The 26362-nt window shown below is 49.3% G+C and overlaps 3 protein-coding genes across 6 annotated transcripts in view; 2 read left to right on the top strand and 1 right to left on the bottom strand.

Annotated features, from left to right (window-relative positions):
- The first annotated feature begins 198 nt into the window (after positions 1 to 198).
- On the top strand, positions 199 to 3300 carry PFDN5 (prefoldin subunit 5). Its single transcript, XM_029953453.1, has 6 exons — positions 199 to 310; positions 513 to 615; positions 888 to 919; positions 2058 to 2132; positions 2249 to 2354; positions 3093 to 3300. The coding sequence occupies exons 1-6, from the start codon at positions 239 to 241 to the stop codon at positions 3167 to 3169; spliced, it is 465 nt and encodes a 154-aa protein (XP_029809313.1). The 5' UTR covers positions 199 to 238; the 3' UTR covers positions 3170 to 3300.
- Positions 3301 to 3539: 239 nt separating this feature from the next.
- On the top strand, positions 3540 to 9320 carry C10H12orf10 (chromosome 10 C12orf10 homolog). The gene is made up of 7 exons (XM_029953452.1): positions 3540 to 3794; positions 3889 to 4001; positions 6409 to 6568; positions 8232 to 8384; positions 8523 to 8645; positions 8760 to 8941; positions 9100 to 9320. Exons 1-7 carry the CDS (start codon positions 3573 to 3575, stop codon positions 9296 to 9298), a joined length of 1152 nt encoding a protein of 383 aa, XP_029809312.1. The 5' UTR covers positions 3540 to 3572; the 3' UTR covers positions 9299 to 9320.
- Positions 9321 to 9581: 261 nt separating this feature from the next.
- Positions 9582 to 26362, bottom strand: part of AAAS (aladin WD repeat nucleoporin) — a 17132-nt gene continuing 351 nt past the window's right edge. Inside the window, exons 2-17 of one of the 4 annotated variants that reach the window (XM_029953448.1) lie at positions 23513 to 23729; positions 22760 to 22887; positions 19662 to 19717; positions 19257 to 19348; positions 19023 to 19069; positions 18668 to 18766; positions 18204 to 18347; positions 11921 to 12041; positions 11296 to 11420; positions 11040 to 11100; positions 10830 to 10920; positions 10550 to 10643; positions 10400 to 10467; positions 10169 to 10250; positions 9973 to 10057; positions 9582 to 9842 (exon numbers count right to left, since the gene is read on the bottom strand). In XM_029953448.1, coding sequence (XP_029809308.1) covers positions 9618 to 9842; positions 9973 to 10057; positions 10169 to 10250; positions 10400 to 10467; positions 10550 to 10643; positions 10830 to 10920; positions 11040 to 11100; positions 11296 to 11420; positions 11921 to 12041; positions 18204 to 18347; positions 18668 to 18766; positions 19023 to 19069; positions 19257 to 19348; positions 19662 to 19717; positions 22760 to 22887; positions 23513 to 23635 — 1641 coding nt within the window. In that variant the 5' untranslated portion in view covers positions 23636 to 23729 and the 3' untranslated portion in view covers positions 9582 to 9617. Of the gene's footprint in view, positions 9843 to 9972; positions 10058 to 10168; positions 10251 to 10399; positions 10468 to 10549; positions 10644 to 10829; positions 10921 to 11039; positions 11101 to 11295; positions 11421 to 11920; positions 12042 to 18203; positions 18348 to 18667; positions 18767 to 19022; positions 19070 to 19256; positions 19349 to 19661; positions 19718 to 22759; positions 22888 to 23389; positions 23480 to 23512; positions 23730 to 25607; positions 25689 to 26362 lie in introns of those variants that run through there. The other 3 variants (XM_029953451.1, XM_029953450.1, XM_029953449.1) reach the window with 3 other exon arrangements.

Genomic DNA, 26362 nt, shown 5'->3' with positions numbered 1-26362 from the left:
ACTCTTATAAGTTCCTTGAGGGTAAGAGGCCTGTTCGCAACAATTTTACCATGCGAGGCGTGGGAAGTTTTGTGAAAATTATAAAGTTCAAGACTCCAGCCCTTCCCTCTCTTCCGGGATGGAGGATCATAGAGATGTTCGGCGCAGCGAGGCCCCCGGGCGCATCCACCGAGATGCGCAGTGGCCGGCTAGAGCGTTGCTCGCCCGACCGGCTTCCGTTTCGTTAGTCCTTCCCAACATGGCGCAGTCAGTTAACATCACCGAGCTGAATCTGCCACAGCTAGAGATGCTCAAGAACCAGCTGGACCAGGTGGGGACAGGCGGCCGACACCCCTTTCCCGCCTCACCTCCCTACTGCCCACACATACTCCCTCACCCCCATTCCTCCTTTCTTTGGGATGCTTGCCTTCCCCCTGCGAAACCCCCACGCCATCCCAGAACCAGCCCCCTCTCCGGCAGTGCTTCCCTCTCTCTCCAGTTCCCGGACTGACCCTGTCTCCCGTCCTCCGCAGGAAGTGGAGTTCTTGTCCACATCCATTGCCCAGCTCAAGGTGGTACAGACCAAGTATGTGGAAGCCAAGGACTGTCTGAACGTGCTGAACAAGAACAATGAGGGTATGGGGTAGGCGCGTGAAGGCGACGTGGGGGTTGTGGTGAGCCGGCTACTCTTCGCCCCGCCTTCTAACCTAGTTGTCCTTACCTGAGAAGAGAACGCCGATACACGAGCCCTTTGCATGTTGCCTGCCTGGAGTTGAAATACACAGGACATTCCTCTGCTCCCTTCGTCCCGTTTCTGTTCTTTTCTTACTATCTCTGCGCTGTGCCCTATTGGAACTCCCTTTAACGTCTTTACCTTCCCCAGATGTTTGTCTTAATTGCTTTCACAGGGAAAGAATTACTTGTCCCACTGACGAGTTCTGTATCCTTTCCACAGAAACTGCTACCCTTCTCTCTCTCTCTCTCACCTGTTTTCCGGAGGGAGGAAGGGAAAGGGTGGGATTCGTTTCAATTACCAGAGTCGCCCCCATGATTCTGAGAATACTATTATACACACTTTGTACCTCTCCTAACCTGGGGCCAACATCCAGCTAATGCTTTGTGAGCACCAGCCATATGTAGAATTGAGGTGTGATTATTTCCCTCTACTGTTTGAGAATATCCTCTAATATGAAGACAAAACCGGTGTGTTTACACTTTTACTAATAATTTAGAAGACATGAACGATAGAAGAATAGGGTATGGAAACAAGAGGGTCGGCTCTGCGTGAATCCTAGATGTTGGCTTAACAGTGGCTATTTCCAAACTGTTGTTACTAAGAAATCTGGATTGTTTTACTTGAATGAGTGAGTTATGACAATAGGGCACCTACCTGTAAGCTGAGAACTGATAGGCTGCAAAGAAAACAACAGAAGTAGTATAGTAGCGATTGGCCACATAGCATTAAGTCCATCAAGAATTAGCTATTGATTTTGTGATTGGGGCTGTTGAGGGAAAGTGGTCTGGCTTTTTTCTTTTTTTTTAATGTTTTATTTTTGAGAGAGGGAGAGCCTGAGCAGGGGAGGGGCAGAGAGAGAGAGAGGGAGGGAGGGAGGGAGATACAGGATCTGAAGCAGTCTCCAGGCTCAAGCTGTCAGCACAGAAGAGTCTGACGCAGGGGCTCAAACCCATGAACCGTGAGATCCTGAGCTGAAGTTGGACACTTAACTGACTGAACCACCCAGGTGCCCTTAGGCTGGCTTTTCACTTTTACGACTCCACAGCAGTAGGAAAATACTATATGCAGTCCTTCTGGAGGGGCCCTTGGGAAGAATTATAAGAACTGCTTGGAGGATGGGAGATGGGATCAGCGAGCAGAGTGTTTCCAGCATATGCCATTTTCTCCATAAGACACCAAATTCTCTGTCCCTCCCCATCTGGAGAGGATAGGCATAGTTCTAAGGCCGCCAGACTCTAGTCCTTGTGCCTTGAAGCTTTTTAGAAAAGAAGGCCAAGCAGGTTAACTGACAGGGAATCATGACTCCTGCTGGGCTAGTTTTCCCTTAATCCTTGCTTCTCAGATGTATGTCCCTGGGAAGCTACATGATGTGGAACATGTCCTCATCGATGTGGGAACAGGCTACTATGTAGAAAAGGTGAGTGGAAGTAACCACGTGCATTCCCCTATGAGCAGGGAAAGGAAGTTTAGGGGAAGAGCTAGAGTGCAGCATAGGGTCTCCTCTTAGCCCTTCATTCACCTCTGACCTTGCAGACAGCTGAAGATGCCAAGGACTTTTTCAAGAGGAAGATAGACTTCCTCACCAAGCAGATGGAGAAAATCCAACCAGCTCTACAGGAAAAGCATGCCATGAAACAGGGTAAGGTTGGCCTGGGGCACCTCTTCCCTCTTTCCACCTCCATGATAAAGAACATGGAGTGAACTGGGGGTGTCCCCTTTGCTAGATTAAAGCCACGTCTTTCTCTTTGATGTCCAGATGTAGATTCTGTGCATTACATTCTCACTATTTGTGGATTCCTGGGTTGGGTGCTTGAGAATTTTAGAAGGAAATCCTATCTTTGTTTTTGACGAATTCCTATTTAATGGGATGGAATGGGGGAGATGATACGGGTAAATGAACACCCAGGAAAGAAATACAGCTGTAACAAAGACTAGCCTTTGCAACCCTGGCTAGACATTAGTATCACCTGGGAAGCTTAAAAAGGAAGCTGGAGTCCATTCCAAATCAATTAAGTCAACCTGGGGATGTGGGGATTTGGGGGGTCAGTGTTTCTTTAAAAGCTCCCCGGGTATTTCAGTTAGAGTCAGGATTGAGAACCACTCTTCTCAAGGCAAAACTCTTGTCCACAGTATAATTTTCTGGTTATGTTTTAATCATTTCATACTGTATTTCGTTCATCTTTATGTCCCAGTGATTATCATCTTTACTGACCATTGTAGACTCTAAATTTGTGTGCGGCCCCCAGTGAATCACTGTTAAAAGTTTTATGAACTATACTTGGTTGTCTACCTGTCCTGAACTTTTCTCACTTTTCTTGAACTCTGGGTTCTCCCCTCTCGCTCCACACTAGGGTCTGACTCTTCTTTGTTTCCACAGCTGTCATGGAGATGATGAGCCAGAAGATTCAGCAGCTCACAGCCCTGGGGGCAGCTCAGGCCACTGCCAAGGCCTGAAAGCTTGTTTCAGAAATGGGGCTGAGGGACCCTGCTTCAAGGAAACTGGGACTTTGTGGGTGTGGCTTCCTGGGGTCAAGGAAGAGAAGGGTCTTGTGTTTCATGCTAATAAATGTGCCAGCTGGGCAGAATGTTGGTCTTTTCTTGTATTGAGTAAAGGACTGGTGGTGAGACGGGAGGGCGGTGGTCGAGACGCTGTGCACCTCCCGGGAGCCAGCTCTGTAGGGGTGAGGTGGTGCTTATTTCGGAGGCTCCGCCCTGGGCCTTTCGGGGAGTTGGGGAGAAGTCCTGCGCGGCGCTGTTCTCCGTGGCCGGTCGCCTTGGGAACGGCCGAGCGGAAGTGGAACAGCGCGGGCGCTTCCTCCTCCGGGTCGGCAGCCCGCCTCCCCACGGGGGAGGCCTCATGGGCCACCGCTTCCTGCGCGGTTTTCTCTCTTCGGTGCTGCTGCTGCGGCCGCCAGTCCCCCGCGCCGGGCCCCGGACTCTCAGCCTGGAGCCCGTCCCGCCGCCCAAGCGAGCCCGTGGCAGCCGCATGGCGCCACCCCGCATCGGGACGCACAACGGCACTTTTCACTGCGATGAGGCGCTGGCGTGCGCCCTGCTGCGCCTGCTGCCTGAGTACCGGGTACGGCCGGCCGAACGCGCCTCTGGGGCAGGCCGCGCCCCTGCACCCCTCCTCGCTCCCCCGGCCGCCTCCTCACCTCCCGTGTCCCCCGCAGGACGCAGAGATCGTGCGGACCCGGGACCCCGAAAAACTGGCTGCCTGTGACATCGTAGTAGACGTGGGTGGCGAGTACGACCCGCAGAGACACCGATATGACCATCACCAGAGGTGAGCTGCCAGGTACCGTTTCTTGACCTTCCTTGACTTGCCCTCCTCTGCTCTAGGGCAGCCGTCCGCCGCGGGGGTCCGGCCCGTGTCGCCCGAGGGAACCGCCTCATCCTTACCAGCGGACTCCCCCCGCTCCCGGGCCCGCCTCTCGCCCCTCCCGACTGGCCGCCTTCCGCCGCTCGGTCAGGCTTCTCTGCCACCAGCGCCGCCCTCGCCGCCGATCCCCCAGCTCGGATCAGTCCTTGCCGGTAGTTGGTGACAGCTCAGACGTGCGTGGTCTTCCGCTTCATTGCTCTCTTCCACTGGGAAGACTTTCTTTTCGGAGGCTAGCCCACCGTCCACAGGACCAGTCCAGCCGTCTTCCCTCTCCTCACGCCCCTGCCTCCTCCAGCTCCCTCCTGCCCTCCCGCTTTTCTAAGGAAATTGAGCTTTTCCCGCAGACATGGCCTCAGGGCCTCAGATTTTCACTCCCGTGCATCCTCAGCGCCCTTCTTCCAGCTCAGGAAACTCATTCACTTCTGCTCACCGCTTTCCAGATGTTACTACTTCTTCCTCTGGGGGCTCACACCGCCATTCTCAAGAACCCCAGAGTTTCTGCTGCTTTTTGCCCACAGCCTAACACTCCGCTCTGCCATCTCCTTTCCGGAAATCAAAGGAGTGAAGGAAAAACAAAACCCTCCCTCATATACACCACACTGTTTAAAGTGGTGATCGCTGAGAGATTATGAGGCTGTTTTATTTTAATTCTCTTTACAGCAGGCAACTTTATTAGAGTATAAGATTAGAAGGGAAGAATAGTACGAAAGGTCTCTTTACAGAGGGGACATTCCAAAGTGAACGCCCCTCCCTCTCTTCCTTTCTAAGTGTACTTAGTACATTCATAAATGATGTGGTATTTATGGCCTCATCTCCTACCCTCCCTTCCAAGCCTATCTTCGAAAGAAGAGCTGACCTTAGTTCCACCTCCCTTCTAGTTCATTCCATTCATTCATTTAGCTGGTCCTCTCCCAATCTCTCCACTGGCAGTGCTCATGGAAAGGGCACCGGTGACCTCAACACCAACTTAGGCTGCTGGCCGAAGGTCTCACTTTACCTGACCTCTTTGTGGCATTTGACAGTATTGACTGATTTTTTTTCTCTTGATTTTATATACATCTCTTTTGAATGATGCAGTGTTTGATACATAGAAGAATATACATTTTTGGAATGTAAAACCTGTAATGAACACCCAAGAACCAATCTCCCAACCTAAGAACTAGAACATTACCATTACCTTTGCATCTGTGCCCAAGTACTTCTTCCCGCTCCCATCCCCGTGTTCCCAGAAATAAGCAGTATCCTTAATTTTGTGTCCATCATGCCCTTGTTCCACTGTGTAGTTCAGCACATGTCTTTTTCCATCAACAATATAGGTTTGCTTATTCTTGAACTTTTATCTGAAGGAGTTACTATTGGTTAGTAATTTTAGACATTTTATATAACTATTTTTCTATTTACTCACTATTTAACAGTAAAGAATGCTAATAAAGCAAAAACATGAGCTCCCTAGGGGATTATGATGGACTGGTAGTTAGAAATCACAGCTGTGGTTTCTTCTTCCCCAAGAGCTGTCCTACCTTTCCCTATGCTCTGTGCCACTGAGAATTCAGATTCCTGAGAATTCAGATTCCTGCCGTCCTCACCTACAGCAATGCAGCTAATCCTGCATTTGTTTCTGTGTGCTGGCTGGCACAGTGCTCTAACAGGCCCTTGCCCACTGGAAGTCTCTCAGTGGCTCCCCACTATCTACAGATCAAGTCCAAGCTCCAAAATACAGCAGATAGGGCCTGCCATGACTTGGCCCCTGCTGACCCATCCAGCTTTATTTTTTGCCACTCCTCACATCTGAGCTGCCTTTTCTGCAGTTTCAGGAAAAGACCTGTCTCTTGGCCATTCTACATGTTGTTCCATCTGCCAGGAACACCTTTTTTCCGTCACCTTTTGTCTGACTGATGACACCTAGTAATTCATCTTTTAGCCTGAATATACTTCCTCCCCAGTCTCTCCCTTATATTTGTTAATAATGTAGCTAGAGCATTCATTTGGTCATTTGTGCGCTTGTCTGCCTTTAGTAGATGAACTTGAAGGCAGTGACATTGTCTTAGGTCATTTTTTTTTAAACCTTAATGTCTAAAACACAAACCTTGGCATGTGATATGCATTCAGTAAACCGTTGTTGAACGCATGCATGAATGGGGATTCCAAGCTGAGGTCCATGTTGAACCCCAAGGAAAAGCTGAAGCCTTCACAGCTGGGCTTCCTCCTCCCAGCTCCAGCGTCCTGACGCACTCGTGCCTACGCGCACGCGTGCACACAGTGGGTTTACTGGGGCACCTCTGCCTTAGCCTCACTTCCCTGTGCTCCTCAGATCTTTCACAGAGACCATGAGCTCCCTGTCTCCTGGGAAGCCGTGGCAGACCAAGCTGAGCAGTGCGGGACTCATCTATCTGCACTTCGGGCACAAGCTGCTGGCCCAACTGCTGGGTGCTAATGAAGAGGACAGCATGGTTGGCACCATCTATGACAAGGTGGGGACCCAAGGACAGAGATGACCCATATAGACATCTCCACCAGCTGGGACTGGGCCTCGGGTTAGGATTCCTGGTCCAGATCTAGCTCAGCACCCTCTCCCTCAAGCTCACAAGATGGTTACGCTCCCATCTCTATCCTGGAGTGGCTGTGAGAAGTGGATGAGGTGGTGTGTGGGGAAGGGCTTTGGGAACCATAAAGCAGCATCTCCTGGTCCTTTTCTTGACCTGACAGGCACAAGCAATCTGCAACTTGGTAATAGAGGAGGCTGCTTACGTTTGGAAGCAGAAGGCTTAGAGGTTCTGGCTGCCCTGTATAGGGAGGGAGCAGATCTTAGACGCACGAATTGGGAAGCTCAGCTGGGAAGGGCTGGATTATGAAAACATCTACAGGATCCACCAGCATCCCCTGCAAGCAGGTCAACACGTTCCTGCTCTGGGGAAGAAATGGGGCCACTCGTCTTGGCACAATTGTCACATCAAACAGGGATTCTGAGGACACCTACCTGACCCCCCTCCTATGAAATTCACAAGTCAAACTTCAGGAGCGCCCAGGTGACTCAGTCGGGTGGGCAGTAGACTGTTGATTTTGGCTCACGTCATGATCTCACGGTTTGAGACTGAACGCCGAGTCGAGTTCTGCACTGAGCTTGGAGCCTGCTTGGGCTTCTCTCTTTTCCTCTCTCTGCCCCTCCCTTATTCATGCATGTACACTCTTATCTCTCTCAAAACAAGTGAATTTAAAAAAATAGTAAGTCAAACTTCAGATTTAGTCAACTCTGGTTTTTGCAGAGGCCGTTGAGTTCATTCTGTCTCAGCTTGCCTGTCATCTGCCCCTGTGACACAGCAGGAGTAGATCCAAACAAGTAACACATATGAATGGCTGACTAGAGCTTTAGGAACACTGGCTTTAGACTACCTGGGTCAGTCTTCCCTTCTACAGAGGGGCTTCTCAGCAATTAAAGTAGGTTACGCCAAGTTTAACTGAGCATCATGTTGGGGCCCAGACCAAGAGGTGCTGGCATAGAGTTTTTCTCAGCTGTCCCCAAGAACACCACTTTTCTGCAAACCGCAGACATATTGATATTGTAGGCTGTTGCTTCTATCCCCAGACCCTTGAGGCGCTGTCCTGCCCTTTCTGCAGGCTCAAGAGGTACACCAGTTGTTCCCACCATGTGGCACATCCTGGGCTTCCCGGGGACTGCATCCCAGCTCCAGTGTCTCAGCCAGCACTCTCCCACCTGACTTGTGTTTGGCCAGACCCCTGTGTGCCTCATTCACCAGGTCACTAAATAGCCTACTCAACCCACCTGGAGACCCATCCACTCCCATGGAGCCCCTCGTGAAACTCAAGACCTTCCTTGTTCCAAAGTCAGCAGCCCGAACCCCACACACATTGGCCTTGACTCACGCTCTACAGGGTAATGGAGGGAGTGCTGGATTAGAAGTCAGGTGATCTGAATACCAGCCCCCAGCACTGATAGCCTGACCTTAAGCTGCTGAACTCCCCGGTTCCCCCTTTGCTCATCCAGTGAACATTGAGAGGCCTCATAGGACTGTTGGAAAAATTAAATGGAAGAGTGCATGCACATACTTTGAGACCTACACAACTTCATGCAAGTGGCAGGTATGCTCAAGAGCATTTCTCCTGCTGCTGCCTTAGATGTATGAGAACTTCGTGGAGGAGGTGGATGCAGTGGACAATGGGATCTCCCAGTGGGAGGAGGGAGAGCCTAGATACGTGCTGACCACCACACTGAGCGCCCGGGTTGCTCGGCTTAATCCTACCTGGAACCAGCCCAACCAAGACACAGAGGTAAGGAGAGCCTTGGGGGAAGGGACTGTGAGGCATGTAAGTACTTTGGGGGAGGAAATGAGAGTGGTTGCCTTTTCCAGTCCTAGCAAAGTCGAAAGTTGGGGCCGGCACCATGGTTCTGATTCCCACGATTCCCAGGCTGGGTTCAAGCGTGCGATGGATCTAGTTCGTGAGGAGTTTCTGCAGAGAGTAGACTTCTACCAGCACAGCTGGCTGCCAGCCCGGGCCTTGGTGGAAGAGGCCCTGGTCCAGCGATTCCAGGTACAGGCCTGGGAAGAGGCCCTGTGGTTCACAGATTAGTGACTGCTGGCCAGCTGCTGGTCGGCCGGGGCTCCTGCTTCCACCCCGAACCTTCCAGCCACACCTCCCTTTCAGGTGGACCCAAGTGGGGAAATAGTAGAACTGGCAAAAGGTGGATGCCCCTGGAAGGAGCACCTCTACCACCTGGAATCTGGGCTGTCCCCCCCGGCGACCATCGCCTTTGTTATCTACACTGACCAGGCTGGACAGTGGCGGGTGCAGTGTGTGCCCAAGGAGCCCCACTCATTCCAGAGCCGGTAAGGCCCTTAAAGGACCACCCTGCAGACCTGCAGGCCTGTTTCAGCCCTTTAGCAGAGGGGGCCACTAACCTGGGCCTCTTTGGTGCTCCCTCTCCTCTCTGCTCCTCAAGGCCTGCATTTGCTCCCACCAACTACTTCTTTCTGCTCACTTGTAGGCTGCCCCTGCCAGAGCCATGGCGGGGACTTCGGGATAAGGCCCTGGACCAGGTCAGTGGGATTCCTGGCTGCATCTTTGTCCACACCAGTGGGTTCATTGGTGGGCACCACACCCGAGAGGGTGCCTTGAGTATGGCCCGTGCCACCCTGGCCCAGCGCCCAGCACCGATGACTCCCACAAATCCCCTAGTCCAATAAAATGCCCTCTATCTCATACTGACCCAGTCTTTGCCCTATTATTGCCCTATACCATTTTGGGAGCCTGCTGAAACTTGAGAAAAGTGAAATGTTTATTATACGCCAAAGCTCACAGTAGGTATTTTCTCCGCATTGCTTCCAAATCATTTGAAAACCACCCAGTTCCTAAGGATAAATAATCTGACCAAATTCATAAAAAGTGACACAGCCATCTTAACCCAAAGTCCATGTTGCCTTTTCTTCACTAGACCCCAGCGCAAGTCTCTGGAAAAAGTCTCATAACTTGAGTGGAAAGAGTGAGGGGAATTTATTATTATTATTAGAAGTGGGAGTGAGGGGAGTGGGGCCGGGGAGGGGATGGCCCAGGAAGGGGATCCCAGGGGGCAGAGATTGGGGATGTCTCAGTAAAGAGGGGCAGATCATGAATAGAGCCTCCGCCCCCAGCTGGGGGCTCCTGGGTTCGGCCAAGCACTGGGCTAAAACGTGGAAACTGGGCATTGACAAAGTACAGAGGAATGTGGGCAATCCGGCCTGTGGACCAGCACTGCAGAGAGGGACAAAAGAAATCTATCAGAGCCTAGGACCAAAGGCGGCCACAGAGTGGGGGCCACACAGCAGCCAAGGTCCTGGGTTCTTCTGCCCCGCTCCTGAACCCAGCAGCCTGGCCTACTCACCACACTGAGCAGAGCCCCTTTGTTGAAGGAAGGATGGAAAGTGATGAGCTGTGCCTGGGCCCCTGGCTCCCCCTGGATGATGCCACTAGGAGGGGAAGGGAAACAGGCAGCTGGAGCTGGGCAGTGGAGGAGGAGGTGGGTTTGGTGTGGGAAGGCTAGTGGGGAGTCCAGACCTGATGGCCTAGCTGGCACTTACCAAGGAAGCAGCTCAAACACAGGGCTGTTTCGAGTGCGAAAAAGGAGGATGACTGGTTGACCATTCTGGACACGCGGATTTCCTGTAAGAAATGGATGTGACAGGAAGGCACCCTATATGCAGAATCTTGGGGCAGGGCAGAGAACTGCAGCCAGGACATGGACACCCTCCATTAATGGGAAGATGGCTGCGGCCTGAGCATCCTCCAACAACTTCCATCCCACCTCTTACCTTTCATGAGCACAGCCAGACGTTCTCCACTGGGGTCCCAGACCATGGAGTGAGCCTCTCCCCCAAGTCTGTGGGTCAAAACAGTAGGTTGGGAGGGCTCAGCATGGTCCCTCCACCTTTTCACTGCCCCTCCCTCACCATTCAACTCACCTTTCCTCTCCATCTGGTGTCTGTACTGTGGTCTCAGACAGATCCGCCACAATGGTGGCTGACTTCGCACCTCCAACGCGCCCCTTTCCCTCCCCTGCGAGAAGGGCAGAGGCTCTGGGTACAGGAAAGGGCCTCTCACTGGTCCCCTGGCTCCCACCCATTGTAGGTATCAACACCTCTCAACTCTCCCAAGTTTTACTTCTCTTTATCCTTCAGAGTAGCATATTCCAGGGGGTGCCTGCCTCCCTCTGCCCCAGATATTCTGCTTCCCCTGACTCACCGCAACGTTCTGGGAATGACAAGGAGTAAATGAGTGGTTCCCCCAATACAGTGAAGAGCAGTCGGTTTCCATCTGGGCTCCAGCAGCCAGTCTGGGGTCAGGGAAGAAAAGGTAGGGGAACACCGGTCCATAGGTGGGTGCAGGGAGACAAGCTGGGGGAATCTGAGGCCCACCTCCTCGCCGGCTCTCTGAATCACAGTCCCCTCTCACCTGACACCGCCCTGACAGAGTAGGCCACCTCTCGCAAGTCCACATCTGGGCTTCCCAGACTCTGCGCCGGAAAGAGTCAGGTCACAGCCTAGGACCTCTAGGTTCCAAAACTGTACTTCCCTCCCTCTGCTGGTCCCAGGCCAGGTCAGAGAATGGTCACAGAACAGAAGGTTCTGCCTGCTGGAAGTTCCAGGAGCCAAGTGCCTCTTGGGGTTGTTCCTGTCCTTCCCCCTTTCCCCACTCTCCCCCGACTCACCGAAAGACAGCTGAAGGAGTGGTAGCCAGGACTTTGCTGCCATCCGGAGACCAGAGCAGATTGGTAACCCCACCGCCCCGAAACCAGGGAAGGGGAACACAGGTCTCTGTTGAGACATCCCATACCTAGGCAGAAGGGGAGGAGTGAGTGGGAACTCACAGGGGCTGCCCTTACTCTAGGTACAAGGACACAGAAAGGGGAGGAAGCAAGAGAGGGACTGTTAAAACAGGAGGGAATAGGTTTATATGTACAGTGATAACAAGCAGAACTTTTGAGAGAGAGCAAACAAGGGAGGGTGCAGAGAGAAAAGGAGAGAGATCCCAAGCAGGCTCCACGCTGTCAGTGCAGAGCCCAACACGGGGCTCAATCCCACAAACCATGCGATTGTGACCTGAGCCGAAACCAAGAGTCGGTGGCTTAACTGGATGAGCCACCCAGGCGTCCCAGCAATTTTAAATCTGAGGAGTTGGAATGGTGCCGCTCCTTCCATGGGTAAGTTTAACACTGAATGGACAATTATTCCTCTCCTCCCCCCCAGTATATTTTCCCCCCACTGGAGAAGAATGCTCTTGCCTCACACCTAAGGGGGCTCAAATGGCCAAAAGAGGGGTGGGGACCAACTCACCAGGATAGCAGCATCCACAGGTGAAGCTGAGAGCAGCCGTCCCCCACTGGGTGCCCAGGCCAAGCTGGTGACAGGTGTGTGCCCAGGGTGAGAGAGCACTTGCGCACAGCCGGAAGAGGGTCTGCCAACGGGAGATGGTATAAAACCAGAGTGCAACAAAAGGAATGCCCCCCAACTCTACTTCCTCGCCTTCCACTGAAACTTCCAAATCCCAATGGCCCCTGGAATCCAAGTTAAGAGAAATGAATAAGGGTCATGGAAGTGATAGGAAAAATAAGGAAGGAAGGGCAGAGTCACCACCTGAGGTCCACGAATGAAACTGCATGAAAGGAAGGATGCTTGCACTGGTGGGCCTCTGGGAGACAAGAACTTATGACCGGCAAAGCCGGACGGTGCCGAGTGGGGGAAAGGCCGCGCTCTGCCCCAGGCCAGAGCTCTCTCCGCCCCGCCCCACCTGGGGCCTGGGACCATCTATGACTCTACCTCAGGGTTCCAATTTCTCTTCCAGAAATATCTGCTGCACCCCCCAGAACTCATCCTGTGCTGCAAACCCTGTCTTTCCTTGTCAGAATTAGTCTTCCTGTCTGTGCTCCTGCATTGTTTTCTGCCTGTCAAAGGTACTACATGTGGGTCATCCTCCACCATGAGGCTGTGACTTAGTCAACTTTGTATGTCCAGAGCCACGTACTTGGCCTAGCAGGTGCAGGCTGTGACCTGAATGAATGCCATCCTCTCCCTTTTCCAGCAAACTGTAACTACCTCTAGTGCCAGAGAGATCCTAGATCACAGAACACAACTTATTCTTGGACTTTACAATAAATCAGTTAGCTTTTCAGGTCCGTTCATAGAGATCCATCACATTCTTCTCAGTGGCTCCACTGTCTCAATTCCCCTGAACAGATAAACTATAATTCATGCACTCAGACCTCCAAAATGGACGTTTCACAATTGTTTATGATGTGGGTTATTTTTTTTTTAGTTTATTTATTTTGAGAGAAAGAGCATACACTTGAGCAGGGGAGGGGCAGAGAGAGGGAGAGAGAGAATCTCAAGCTCTGTGCTGTCAGCACAGAGCCCGACACAAGCAAGGCTCAATCTCACAAACTATGGGATCATGACCTGCACTGAAATCAAGAGTCAGATACTCGCCAAGTGAGCCACCAAGGTACTCCTGTAATCTTATTACAAATAATGCTGTAAAAAAATTCTCTGTATCAGACTATTGAATGCTGAAAATGAACTGAGGGCTGAAGGGGAAGGGGGAGGGGGGAGAAGAGGTGGTGGTGATGGAGGAGGGCACTTATGGGAAAGAGCACTGGGTGTGGAAACCAATTTGACAATAAACTGTTTAAAAAAAATAAAATTCTCTGTATCAATATCCTTATGTACTTATGTTACTATGAGTTCAAATTTTGGGGTAAAAAAGGCTGGCACTTTTTAAAAAATAGGGGCATCTGGGTGGCTCAGTCAGTTAAGTGTCCAACTCTTGGTTTCGGCTCAGGTCATGATCTCACGGTTAGAGAGTTAGAGGCCCACATCAAACTCCTTGCTGATAGTGTGGAGCCTGCTTGAGATTCTCTTTCTCCCCTCTCCTGCTCACTCTGTCCGTCAAAAATAAACTAAGTAAATATAAACAAACCAACAAATTATTTTTTGAAAAGTTTGTACAATATAGTCTTCTCACAAGAAAAAATGTACCCACTTTCCTAGTCTTGCTAAGTACTAGATATTATGAAACATTTTAATAATATTCTGAATGAGTAAAAAATATTCTATTTTCTTCTAGTCCTTTTATTTCTATCTTTAATTTTTTAGTCTGCTTGGAATTTACTTGTATATTTTATATAAAGCAAGGACTACCTTTATGATTTCCCAAAGGGATAGCCAATTATCCTAACTCTCCTAAAACACACACACATACACACACGAAACTTCTTTTTTGCAATAATAAACAAAATTTATCATATATTCAATTTTCATGTATTCTTAGGTCTGTTCCTGAATGTTATTCAGTTACGCTGATCTGGTTTGTCTATCCTTATGTCAATGGTAACTTTCCATTACTGTAACTTCTTCATAAAATATCTTAATACTTAGTAGGGCAAGTCTCCCCTCAATATTCTTCCTTTTCAAACTTTTCTTGGTGGTTCTTCGATATTTATTCTTTAGTAAAAACTCTGAATATCATTTTGCCCAGTTCAGAAAAATAAAAGCCAGAAGAATTCTGGTTGCAAGTCCACTTAATTTGGTATTTTTATGATTACACATTGATGTCTGGGCATAGAGTATGTCTCCCATTTATTCAGCTCTAGTTCAAGGTCGAGGTTCCTCCACAACTTTCTTCAGATGTCTGGTAGATTAAATACATTAAATAGTTTATTCTTAGTGATTCAGTAATTGCATGTACTGTAAATCAATATTTTTTCTGCCTCAATTTCTCAATGATTATTATAGATATTAAAGAAAACTATTAAATTTTTGGTTTCTTGGATCCAGTCACCATACTACTTTTTTTTTTTCCGGATACACAGAGAGACAGAGCATGAGAGGGGGAGTGGCAGAGAGAAAGGGAGACAGAATCAGCAGCAACTCCAGGCTCTGAGCTGTCAGCACAGTGCCACACATGGGGCTCGAACCCACGAATGTGAGATCATGACCTAAGCCAAAGTCTGAGGCCCTACCAATTGAGCCACCCAGGTGCCCCACCTTACTACATTTAAATTTATTAGATCAAATAGTTTTTTTAGTTGAGTTTCTTATTTTATCTAGATATGAAATCTTATCTTCAAAGAAGAATAATTTTCCCTTTGTTTTCAAGATGTCACCTTTTTGTTTTAACGCTCTCACTAGACTCTCCAAAAATAATGTTGATTAACAATGGTGACAATGAGGGGTGCCTGACTGGCTCAGTCAGTAGAAATGTGTGATTTTTGATCTTCAGGTTGTGAGTTTGAGTCCCAGTTTGGGTGTAGAGATTACTTAAAAGAATAAACTCCTTTAAAAAAAAATTGTTGTAATGTTTATTTATTTTAAGAGAGAAGGGAGAGACATAGCCAAAATCAAGTGTCACACACTCGACTGAGCCACCCAGGTGCTCCAAAAGAATAAAATCTTTAAAAAAATAGAAAGCAAAATAAAATAAATATAACAGTGATAATGGTAACTGTCTTTATCTTGACATTACTGGAGAAAATACCTTTAATATTTCATATTTCACTGTCTAACACAAGAGCTACTAATTCTGAGTAAATACTCTTTTTTTCTTTCTATTTCCCTGAGTAAATTCTTACGTTAGGTCATCTCTTTGTATTCCTATTTTACTTTCTGTTTTCACCTGGAATGTCTCTAAGAAGAGCCTTTATGGATATAACTATTTTTCTCCTTTAATTAACTAATGTAATAAATCATGTTAATAGATGTCCTAATGATTAATGTCTTTAATTTCTGGAAAATTCTACATGGTTAAGATTTTTCTTTTTAAATATGCTTTTGGGGGCACCTAGGTGGGTCAGTTGGTTAAGCACCTGACTCTTGGCCTAGGCTCAGGTCATGATCTTGCAGTTGGTGAGATCGAGCCCCACATCAGGTGCCCTGGCAGAGGGGCCTGCTGGGGCTTCTTTCTCTCTCCCTCTGTGTCTCTCTGCCCCTCCCCCGCTCACATACATACTTTCTCTCAAAATAAATAAATAAACTTATAAAATAAAATATGCTTTTTTACTCTATTTGCTAATATTTTCTTTAGGATTTTTAATATTTTTCTTAATGTTTATTCATTTTTGAGAGAGACACAGTGTGAGTAGAGGTGAGGTGGAAATGGAGACACAGAATCTGAAGGAGGCCCCAGGCTCTAAGCTGTCAGCGCAGAGCCCAACATGGGGCTCAACCTCATAAACCATGACATGATGACCTGAGCCAAAGTCAGACACTTAGCTGACTGAGCCACCCAGGCACCCCATCTATGATTTTTTTTTAATGTTTTGTTTTGTTTTGAGAGACAGAGAGAAACAGAGCATGAGCAGGGAGGGGCAGAGAGAGAGGGAGATACAGAATCTGAAGCAGGCTGCAGGCTCTGAACTAGCTGTCAGCACAGAGCCCGACGTGGGGCTCAAACCCACGAACCCTGAGATCATGACCTGAGCCAAAGCCGGACACTTAACTGACTGAGCCACCCAGGTGCCCCACCCCTATCTATGATTTTTAAATCTATGCTCAAATATCATCTTTCTTAAACTACTTATTGTCGGCTTTAAGTTTTAGGGTTTAGCTTTATAAAAATAAATCAGGATGAATTCTGGGACAGAAAAAGGGTATCAATGGAAAAACTGGTAAAACCTGAAGAAGGTCTGAGTATAGTTAGTAATGTACAAACATCAGTTTCTTAGTTTTGACAAATGTAACATTAGCAATGGGGAAAAATGGGGAACAGGTATACCAGAACTCTGTACTATCTGCAACTTTTCTAAACATGTAAAATTATACCAAAATAAAGTTTATTAAAAGGAAAAAAATCAGGAGGCTTTCCAAATTTTTCTATGATCTGGTCTAATTCAAATAACATGGAAGGGTACCTGGCTGGCTCAGTCAGTAGAGCATGAAACTCTTACTCACACAGTCGTAAGTTCAAACCCCGTGTTAAGCATGGAGCCTACTTTTTTTTTTTTAATGTTTTATTTATTTTTGATACAGAGAGAGACAGAGCATGGGAGGGGGAGGGGCAGAGAGAGAAGGAGACACAGAACCAGAAGCAGGCTCCAGGCTCTGAGCTAGCTGTCAGCACAGAGCCTGACGCGGGGCTCGAACCCACGAACGTGAGATCTGACCTGAGCCGAAGTCAGATGCTTAACCGACTGAGCCACCCAGGCACCCCTGGAGCCTACTTTAAAAACTAAACAAACAACATGCAGATTATCACAGAACTTTCATAATGCCATCTCAGCCTGGCATTTTTTTTAATGTTTATTTATTTTTGAGAGAAACAGAGACAGAGTGTGAGCAGGAGAAGAGTCAGAGAAGGAGGGAGACACAAAATCCAAGGCAGGCTCCAGGCCTAGGCTGTCAGCTCAGAGCCCAACGCAGGGTTCAAACTCACAAACTATAAGATCACGACCTAAGCCAAAGTCAAACATTCAATGGACTGAACCAGCCCGGCACCCCATAGCCTGGCATTTTTTTTTAGTGGTAGAGCTCATCTGTTTTAATCTCTCACACAATCCACTTTGGTTAGGTTTTGGTAGAGAATCAAATATTTCCTTTAGATTTTCAATTTGTTAGTCTAAACTTGAATACGAGGGGCGCCTGGGTGGCTCAGTCAGTTGGGCCTCCGACTTCGGTTCAGGTCAGATCTCATGTTCGTGGGTTCGAGCCCCGCATCAGGCTCTCTGCTGACAGCTAGCTCGGAGCCTGGAGCCTGCTTCCAGGTTCTGTGTCTCCTTCTCTCTCTGACCCTCCTCCTCTTGTGCTGTCTCTCTCTGTATCAAAGATAAATAAAACATTTAAAAATTTTTAAAAAAGTAAACTTGCATACGATACTATCAAATAGTTCTATTTTCTTCCATATCTGCTGTTATCTCTTCTTTCCCACTTGGAAAATACTGTACTCTGATTTTCTATTCTACCCCAATATGGCTGGCCAAAAAGTTTTCTTCTTTATTCATAATTTAAAGAATCCGTTTCTGGTTTTATATTTACTTAATTCTCATGGGTATTCTTTTTCCAATTTCCTTGATTTCAAGTTCTGTCTAAATTAATTTCCTCCCCCACACTTCCCTTTAAACCCTGCATCGGGGGGCGCCTGGGTGGCTCAGTTGGTTAAGCCTCGACTTCAGCTCAGGTCATGATCTCACGTTCGTGGGTTCGAGCCCCGCATCAGGCTCTGTGCTGACAGCTCAGAGCCTGGAGCCTGCTTCCGGTTCTATGTCTCCCTCTCTCTCTGCCCCTCCTCGCTCATACTTTGTCTCTCTCGGTCTCAAAAATAAATAAAACATTAATAAATAAATAAGTAAACAAACAAACCCTATATCGGGACAGTCCTCTGAAAAAGACAAGTCCTTCCACTCCATGATCCATGGATACACACTCCCCACAATTCCATAAGTTCCTAGTTGTGTCCCTTTCTCTAGATTACAGCCTTCTCAGCACCTGGATGCTGACCTTGGGTCTGCTTCTCCCACAGCCCTGGAAAGCACTGTGAGGACAAAGAACTTCTTCCAGACCTCGACGCCCACCACCACTAGCATGGCTGTAACCCTCAGGCCAAAGTAAGACAGAGGCCACTGGGACTCACCGGGTGGACAAAGAGGTGGGGTCCAAGGTCCAGACGAGAATGCAGGTCTGGCAGGCCACAGCCAACACAGAGGCACTGAGTGGCTTCCAGGCCAGAGCCGCCACATTTCGCTGCAGCCGGTGCTTCAGGGAGGGGACGATGGTGCTGTGATGAAGATTAAGGGGCTGAGTCAAAGTGGGGACACTACAGCTGAGGGGACCGGAGTTCAGTTGAGGAGGGAAAGCCAAGAGAAGAAAGTGGATCACGCAGAGCCCAGGGGTATTGTGGGGCAGAAGGACAGGATAAAGGTTACATCCGGAAACAGGACACATCTAGTTGTAGAGACTCCCGGACATGGTTCGGGAAGGGGTCTTGTAGACCAGGCCCAGGAGCTACAGGAACCTGGAACCAAGGCTAGCAGGGACAGGGAGACTGACTTGTGGAAACTGAAGAGTCGCAGCATGCCCCGCATGCCCCCCACATACCTGCTGGCATTATACACGCGGACGGAGTCATCTAGCAGGGCCACCGCAAACTTGTTAGTGTGGGGGTGCCACGCAAAGACCCGCAGGCAGCAGCTGGACCTGGCACGGGAGTGGACATGAGGAAGGTGGACCTGCGCCTCCCCATCCCCCAGCCCAGAGGCTCAGCTTCCCTTTCATATGAGGGCAGTATCGTTTCTCCCTTTTAGTTCTTTTTTCGGGAGGTACGAGGAATGAGAATGTGGGGAGTAGTCAGGAGAGCGGTGTGAGGGCTCTCTGCTTAGACTGCCGTCTCCCTCAGAGAAGTTCCAAGGTTCAGGACTTCCTTCCCACAAAAGCCCGGAGCTCCTACACTCACCAGTTTGTGACTTGGGCAAATTCGGCAATCAGATCTTCACTCTTGAGCTGCAAGAACAAAGCGGACAGAGGGGGTGCTGGGACAAAGGGAGTGTGTCCCCTCGATGGCAGCTGGGCTGCTCCCACCCTCTGCAGGCTTCCCACCCCACCCTGACCTTAAGGGATGGGAAATGGAAGAGGGTAGGAGGGAGGGAGCGGCAGCTGGAGAGGGAGCCAGGGAGGAAGCCAAACTTACAGTCAGGTGGGGGAACAGGGACCCGTGGAGGGAGGAGGCCCATCGACAGAGTGCCAGGGCCCAGCTGGACGCCGTCTTCACCCACTCAAACACTGTGAGGTTGAGGAAGCAGCTCTGATTAAACCATTCACAGGGCTCTCAACACACACCCTAAGATGAAGGATGAGCAAGGACCAGCATCCCCCAGGTCCTTCCGCCCAACAAATGCTCCCAACACCCACTCTGGGGGATGTGAGGGAGGCAGAGGGGAGAAAAGAAGATGGTGCGGGCACAGACAACTGGGGCAGGAAAAACAGGGCTAAAGGGCAACGGGCTGGGCCAAGAGGTACTGGGATAAGTTATGAAGAATATGGAGGGGAGATGCCAACCATAAAACTAGAGAAGGTGGGAGAAGAACATACTTACCCTCTTCCTCCGAGTTCGCAATCTCATTCAGCACCCCAAAAAGGCCCATATCACGCCTGATGAGAGAAAGCTGTGAGTCAGATGATTCTGATCCCTTCAGTCTTCCTCCACAAGTTTTATTCAGTCAATAAACATGTATTAAAAATAAGAGCATTAGGGGCACCTGGCTGGCTCAGTGGGTGGAGTGAGTGACTCTTGAGCTCAAGGTTGTGAGTTCGGGACCCACATCGTGTGTAGAGATTACTTAAAAATAAAATCTTGGGGCGCCTGGGTGGCTCAGTCGGTTAAGCGGCCGGCTTCAGCTCAGGTCATGATCTCACAGTTCATGAGTTCAAGCCCCGCGTCGGGCTCTGTGCTGACAGCTAGCTCAGAGCCTGGAGCCTGCTTCGGATTCTGTGTCTCCCTCTCTCTCTGACCCTCCCCTGCTCACACTATCTCTGTCTCTCAAAAATAAATAAAAATCATTAAAAAAAATTTTTTTTAAATAAAATCTTCAGGGGCGCCTGGGTGGCTCAGTTGGTTAAGCATGTGACTTGAGCTCAGGTCATGATTTCGTGGTTCAGGGCTTCAAGCCCCACATCAGGCTCTCTGCTGTCAGTGTGGAGCCTGCTTTAGAACCTCTCCCTCTCTCTCTACCCCTCCCCTGCTCATGCATTTGCACTCTCTCCCTTTCTCTCTGTCAAAAATAAACATTAAAAAAATTTTTTTAATAAAAACTTTTTTTTAAAAAGGAGCACTCACATTTTTTTTAATTTTTTTAAAAACTTTTTTAATGTTTTATTTATTTTTGATACAGAGAGAGACAGAGCATGAGAGGGGGAGGGTCAGAGAGAGGAGACACAGAACCGGAAGCAGCTCCAGGCTCTGAGCTAGCTGTCAGCACAGAGCCTGACGTGGGGCTTGAACCCACGAACGTGAGAACTGACCTGAGCCGAAGTCGGAGGCTTAACCGACTGAGCCACCCAGGCGCCCCAGCACTCACATTTTTAATGAGTGCCAAGTATGTGCTGGGTACTTTACATATAATTCTTTCATTTAATTATCACACTCATCTAAACAATATTCTGCTCATTTTACCAACAAGACAACGAAGGCTCAGCAGTCTTTCAGGAACTTGTGAGCAGGTCAAGGGATCAAGACTTGTCCTAAGCCAGTAAACAGAAAACCAAGAAAAGATTTTTTTTTTTTAAAGTAATCTCCACACCCAACATAGGCTGGAACTCATGACTCTGAGGTCAAGAGTCATGCTCTACCAACCGAGCCAGCCAGGCTCTCCACCACAGAAGGATTTTAAACAGAGGAATAAACTTATCACATTGGCATTTTAGAAATATCAGTCTGGCTGCCAATTAGAAGGGGACAAAAATGGAGAGAAGGAGATGGGGTAAGAGGCTACTTCACAAATCTGGAAAAAAGGCCAAAGTGCTCTGAACTAATAGGGTTGGAGAAAAGCAGATAGATTTGAGAGGTGAGGAAGTAGAATGAACAGAATTTGAGGGCTAATTAGACATTAGTAAGAGTAACATCAAAGGAAACACCTACGTAATAATGATAGCAGCTAATACTGCTTACAGTATGCCAAGCTGGGCTAGATGCTTCACACACATCATCTAATTCAGCCACCATCACAACCCTAAAAAATTGGTGTTGTTAACATCTGCATTTTTAGATAAAAGAACGAAGGCTTGAAAAGGTCAATACTGTCAATGTGACCTAGGTAGGAAGTAGCAACATCAGGATTCAACCTGTCTGTCTGCCCCAGAGCCTACATTCAAACCACTTGCTCCTGAATGAGCAGTAAGGTCATTCCCTGAGATGAAGAACACAAGGTAGAAGCAGGTTTGGAAAAGGAAATGAAGAGATCGGCTTTGAACATGCTGAGTGTGTGAAGCCTGTGGAAGAGCCAACCGAGGGGGGTTGGCAAATGAGGCAACACCTGGTATGAAGTTATCAATTTTAAGTCTAGCCCAGGACACTAATATTTAAGGGACACCAGGAAGACGAGGCACAGAAAAGGCAGGAAGATGCAGCAGGTGAAGAGGTAGGAAATGAGAAAGAAGCTGGGACTGAATGACTTATCAGACAAGAGCTTCCCTCACACAAAGAGGTGTGCAAATTAAACAGGACTATGCATGGGGCGCCTGGGTGGCATACGACTTCACTTCAGGTCATGATCTCACGGTCTGTGGGTTTGAGACCTGCGTCGGGATCTGTGCTGACAGCTCAGAGCCTGGAGCCTGTCTTCAGATCCTGTGACTCCTTCTCTCTCTGGCCCTCCCCTGCTCATGCTGTCTCTCTCTCAAAAATAAATAAAAACATTTAAAAAAAATTTTTTTAACAGGACTATGGTAACAAATATCTAAATTTGATAGCACATGTGCTGGCAAACAGGCACTCTCATACACTGCTGGTGAGACTGTAAATATATACAATTTCAATGGAGGACTATTTGGTGGCAGCTCACCATATTACAGATGGACACACCCTTTGAACCCAACTGCTGGATTTGTAGGAATTTACCCTACACATGACAGTGATAATAACTAACCCTTGAAGAGATTAATGTGTATGGGCCAGGCACTGTTCTCTAAGTGCTTTACATCCATCGATTCATTTCCTTGTCACTACAACCTTGTAAGATAGGTTCCATTTTACAGATGAGGAAAGTTAGGGACCAATCGATTGAGTAACTTGCCCAATATCACACAGCTAAAAAGTGATACAGCCAGGACCTGAATCCAGACAGGTGGCTCCACTCATACATGTACCAAATGAATGACCTAAATATGAGATTATTTATTGACTGCAATGTTAGATCTATACCTAAGCGTCAGGTAAAAGCTCAGAAAGTGGCAATGATGTGAAGAGGGGGCAGGGAGCAGGTTCACCTAATCAAATCAGAAGGCAAGGCAGGTCACTGGAGATGAAATGAACTACTGTCGACTTAGGTTTCTCAGTAAGGACGGCTAATTTGTTATGATGAATGATATCCAGCCCTGAGCTAGAGAGAGCCTGGCAGCCCAAGGCAGAGGGAGGGTGACCCCATCTTCTTCAAGATCGGCAGATCATGGCCCAGGAGACCGTTTGCCAAGTCTCACCATATGTTGATGCATCTCTTCCACACTTGCTCCCGGTGATGGATGAAGGCAGTTCTTGTGCCATGGTCCAGCCTCCCAGGGGTCTTCAGGGGATCCTTAGTCAGGTTCAGGACAGGAAGATTGATCCACTATAGGCCAGAAATGAGAGGTGTGACAATGAGTCAGTCTCTTCCCCGGATCTTTGCTTAACTCCCTGTCAATCTCTACACCATGGCTGGGCTAAGAGTAAGAGGCTCCAGAGACCTGCTTTCCATTCCCATAAACCTAACACTGCCGGGAAAGGGAAACAGTTTAGTTCCCTTATCCGTAAAACTAGAGTACTGCATAGGAGTGCTGTGATTATTAAATCTTGTATCTGTGAAGCACATCTGACTCGGAGACTCTTTCATACATAGCAAATGTCAGTTTCTCTCCGTTTTCTTCCCCAGGAACGCTGGGGGGGGGGGGGGCGCGGGGACGCTCCAGATTATGCCTCCACAGCTCTCCCAAGTACTGTCCCCAACTTTTCAGTAGTTCTCCTGCGCCCTCACATCCCCTAAATTCTCCCTCATTCTCTCCATTCCCTCTAGGCCTGCCTCACAGCTCCTCAGCATCCCTCATTCTCCAATCCCAGCCCTTCTATTCTCAAACCTGGGCCAGACGGTCTCCAGTTCGCGGGACCGAGGACAGCAACCCCGTCCCTGCTACGCTGCCTCAGGTCTCTCATGCCCCTCCCCCATGCCTGTAGGTCCCCTCCCTTCTCGCCCCGACCACCTGGCCCCGGAAGTCAGGAGGCGGACTCTCATAGCTATTGCCTGTCACCAACTCGTTATTGTGCTCGTATAGGGTGACTTGACCCCTAGGAGGCGGCGGAGGGAACAGTCCCAGGGAGCACATGGTGCCCGTTCCGAGGACGTCTGGAATCGGTAAATTCGCGGATCCCGCTCCTCTCTTAGTTCCCGGGCTAGATTCGGTCGGTACGGGTAGCCGTCTGGGACAAACAGCAGTGCAAAATTTAGCGAAAGTGAGAGGAAGGGTAACGCAGAACGCGAACGCGTGCGCAGTCCGGGACCGACGTCCAGAGCGTCCTCGCGCGCCGCGTAGCGGCGAAAGGGAGAGCGGCGCGGGCGTGTTCCGGAGCCAACCCATAGTTAAGGGTTGGAGCTGGTTTTGTGTGTGTGTGGTTTGTTTTATGCGAGATTGCTGTTTTCCCCAATTCCAAATCCCACAACACAGTTTCCCACTCCCGCTCTCAGCGCTCGGAAAGCTCAAAATAATCCACGTTCAGGGAAGTATAATTAAACTCTCCCAGGACCGTGGATCATCCCAGGGAAAATGTGGACTGTCTCCGGTAGCTGGCTAGAAAGCTGTGAAAAGCCTCTGGGGGGAGTAAAGTTAGGAGAGACCTTGGGAGGAAGAGGGAAGCCCCAGCCGAAACCTCAGGTCCCCAAAGTTAGGCGCGGAGGGCGAGTGGGAACAATTGGAAAACAGTGACATTTTCTGAGCACGTATTATATAGTAAGATGCTTGCTTAATCTTTACAACCCCATGAGGTGGGTACTGTTCTATCACCGAGAGGAAAGTGAGGCACCGAGAGACTGAACCTAAAAATACCAAGACGAGGCGTCATTCTGATTTAAGGATAAAAGTGAGATAGGGGAGCCTGGCTGGCTCAGTTGGTGGAGCATGAGACTCCATCTTGGGGTAATGAACTTGGGCCCCATGTCGGGTGTGGAGTTTACTTAAAACAAGTAAAAAATACGTTTAAAATAAAATGAGATTGATTTTATTCTGCTTCCAAAGGATGGAGTTAGAATGCAGAATGGGAGCGCCTCTTCTTGCAGCTGTGATACTTTGGAAAGTTTTTTAATTCTTTGCGCCTCAGTTTCCTCACTTTTGCACCCTCCTAATTATTTCACCTGGTTGTTTCCCATACAAAATAATGGAAATGAAGCCATTTAAATAAATCGTAAAGTACTAAACACTTGATTAGCCGTAACTGTGCCATGAACTTGGTGACCTTGAGCTTTTTTTTTTTTTTATGTTTATTTATTTTGAAAGAGAACTAGAGCGAGCAGGGGAGAGGCAGAGAGAGGATTCCAAGCAGGCTCGGAGCTGTCAGCACAGAGCCCAGTCTAACAGCAAGATCATGACTTGAGCGAAATCAAGAAGCATATGCCTAATTCACTGAGCCACCCAGGTGTCCCTGGTTTATTCATTTAACAAAGGTTAATGAGCAATTCTAAGGACCATGCTCTAGGGACACAGAAATGTAGAAGGCATAGTCACTGCTTCCAAGAGTTGCCAGTCAAGTTGGAGAAACTAGGGGGCATTCTAGGTTTAGCATTCTTCGACTCTGTCTACCCCTCCTTTCTACATGAAAAGTTGCCCCCAAGAAAGTTATTCCAGGGTCAGAAAACAAGAAGGCTCCTCTGAAAATGCCCTTAACATGGAGAAAGCCAGGGATCTCCTCCACTTTAGTACTTCCCAAATGACAGTGATCCTAGACACACCATAGAAAATCTTGCAATATCTCAGTTTAATTTGCTAGGTTAGTTCACCGTCACCTGGAACGTTACAGAAAGCTTAAAGGGTGTAGAGTAAAACCCGAGGGTAGTTTGGGGAAACTGGCTGGGAAAGCTATCCTTGAGAAGGGGAAGCAGTGCAGGCTTTGGAGGTAAAGAGGGAGTCCCTGACTTTGACAGATTCGTGGGGAGCACTGAGAACCCACCGACAAAGTTTTTGTTTGTATCTCAGTCATGGCACCAGCCAACCCGTACCCCCCAAAAAATCACTGCGACCTCAGCCTGCAACTTCCACCTCCCTTCGGTGTAGCTTGATTTCCACCGACAGGTTAGGTTGTAATTACCGGTTAGGGGCCTGCCTCTCGCCCTGTAATGTGAACTGGGGAGGAGGAACGGTGCGTTGTGTAGTCATAATGGGTCCCCGCCGCCTCCGTGTTTAAGGTTTGCCCAGTGTTTTTCACGAGTTGCAGACTCTTGGGAGGCCGACCTTCAACCCTAGAGCACTTCCCTCTAACTTCACCAGGGGGCGCGGCGGCCCCGGCGACACAGCGACTGTGACCCGCAGCCCCACGCACTCCGAGCGCTCAGCGGGCGGTCTCCAATGCGGGAGAGGGGGGTTCCCTACGACCTGGGCGGGAAACCGAGGCAGCGCCGGGCCGCTGCCAGAGGCTTTTAAAGGGGGCCTCGAGTCTGTGAGGTGGGAGGCGCCGGCGGAGCCTGCGTACCCCGAGCTCGGCCCGCCGAGGCCTGGCGCCCCGGCTCAGGGCCGGTAACCAGGCGCACATGGCCCGCCGGGCCCTGTTTGTCCTGGCAGCGCGCCGCCGCTATTTGAGGCGGTTTTTATCTCCCAGAAACCAGCAAAACCCCAAGCGGAGTCTAGGGAAGATGAAAGGGGCCGAGGGGCCGGGAGGGGAGGACCGCGAGGCCGCGGCGGGCGGGGGCTGGCACCGGACAGGCGGGGACTGGGAGCCGGGAGGGCCAGGCCCTGGGGGGTCCCGAGGAGCCTGCCCGGCGGGATGGGGGCGGGCGCCCGAGAACCCTTCCCCCACCCCGCGTCTCTTCCGCTGCGGCCCCCAACTCCCGCCCGCAGGAGGAGCCC

This window comes from Suricata suricatta, chromosome 10 (genome assembly GCF_006229205.1).
Source record: "Suricata suricatta isolate VVHF042 chromosome 10, meerkat_22Aug2017_6uvM2_HiC, whole genome shotgun sequence".
Lineage (NCBI taxonomy): Eukaryota > Metazoa > Chordata > Mammalia > Carnivora > Herpestidae > Suricata > Suricata suricatta.
The sequence above is the reverse complement of the archived record's forward strand: the minus strand, read 5'-3'. Positions and strand labels throughout refer to the sequence as shown.

What these genes read in the sequence shown, in the direction of transcription:
- C10H12orf10 (XM_029953452.1), top strand. Translation starts at nt 3,573, where the DNA reads ATGGGCCACCGCTTCCTGCGCGGTTTTCTCTCTTCGGTGCTGCTGCTG. An exon ending in CGATATGACCATCACCAGAG is followed by an intron (nt 4,002 to 6,408) that starts GTGAGCTGCCAG and finishes TGTGCTCCTCAG; the next exon opens with ATCTTTCACAGAGACCATGA. An exon ending in AGCCCAACCAAGACACAGAG is followed by an intron (nt 8,385 to 8,522) that starts GTAAGGAGAGCC and finishes CACGATTCCCAG; the next exon opens with GCTGGGTTCAAGCGTGCGAT.
- PFDN5 (XM_029953453.1), top strand. Translation starts at nt 239, where the DNA reads ATGGCGCAGTCAGTTAACATCACCGAGCTGAATCTGCCACAGCTAGAG. An exon ending in TCAAGAACCAGCTGGACCAG is followed by an intron (nt 311 to 512) that starts GTGGGGACAGGC and finishes CGTCCTCCGCAG; the next exon opens with GAAGTGGAGTTCTTGTCCAC. An exon ending in GCTGAACAAGAACAATGAGG is followed by an intron (nt 616 to 887) that starts GTATGGGGTAGG and finishes TTGCTTTCACAG; the next exon opens with GGAAAGAATTACTTGTCCCA.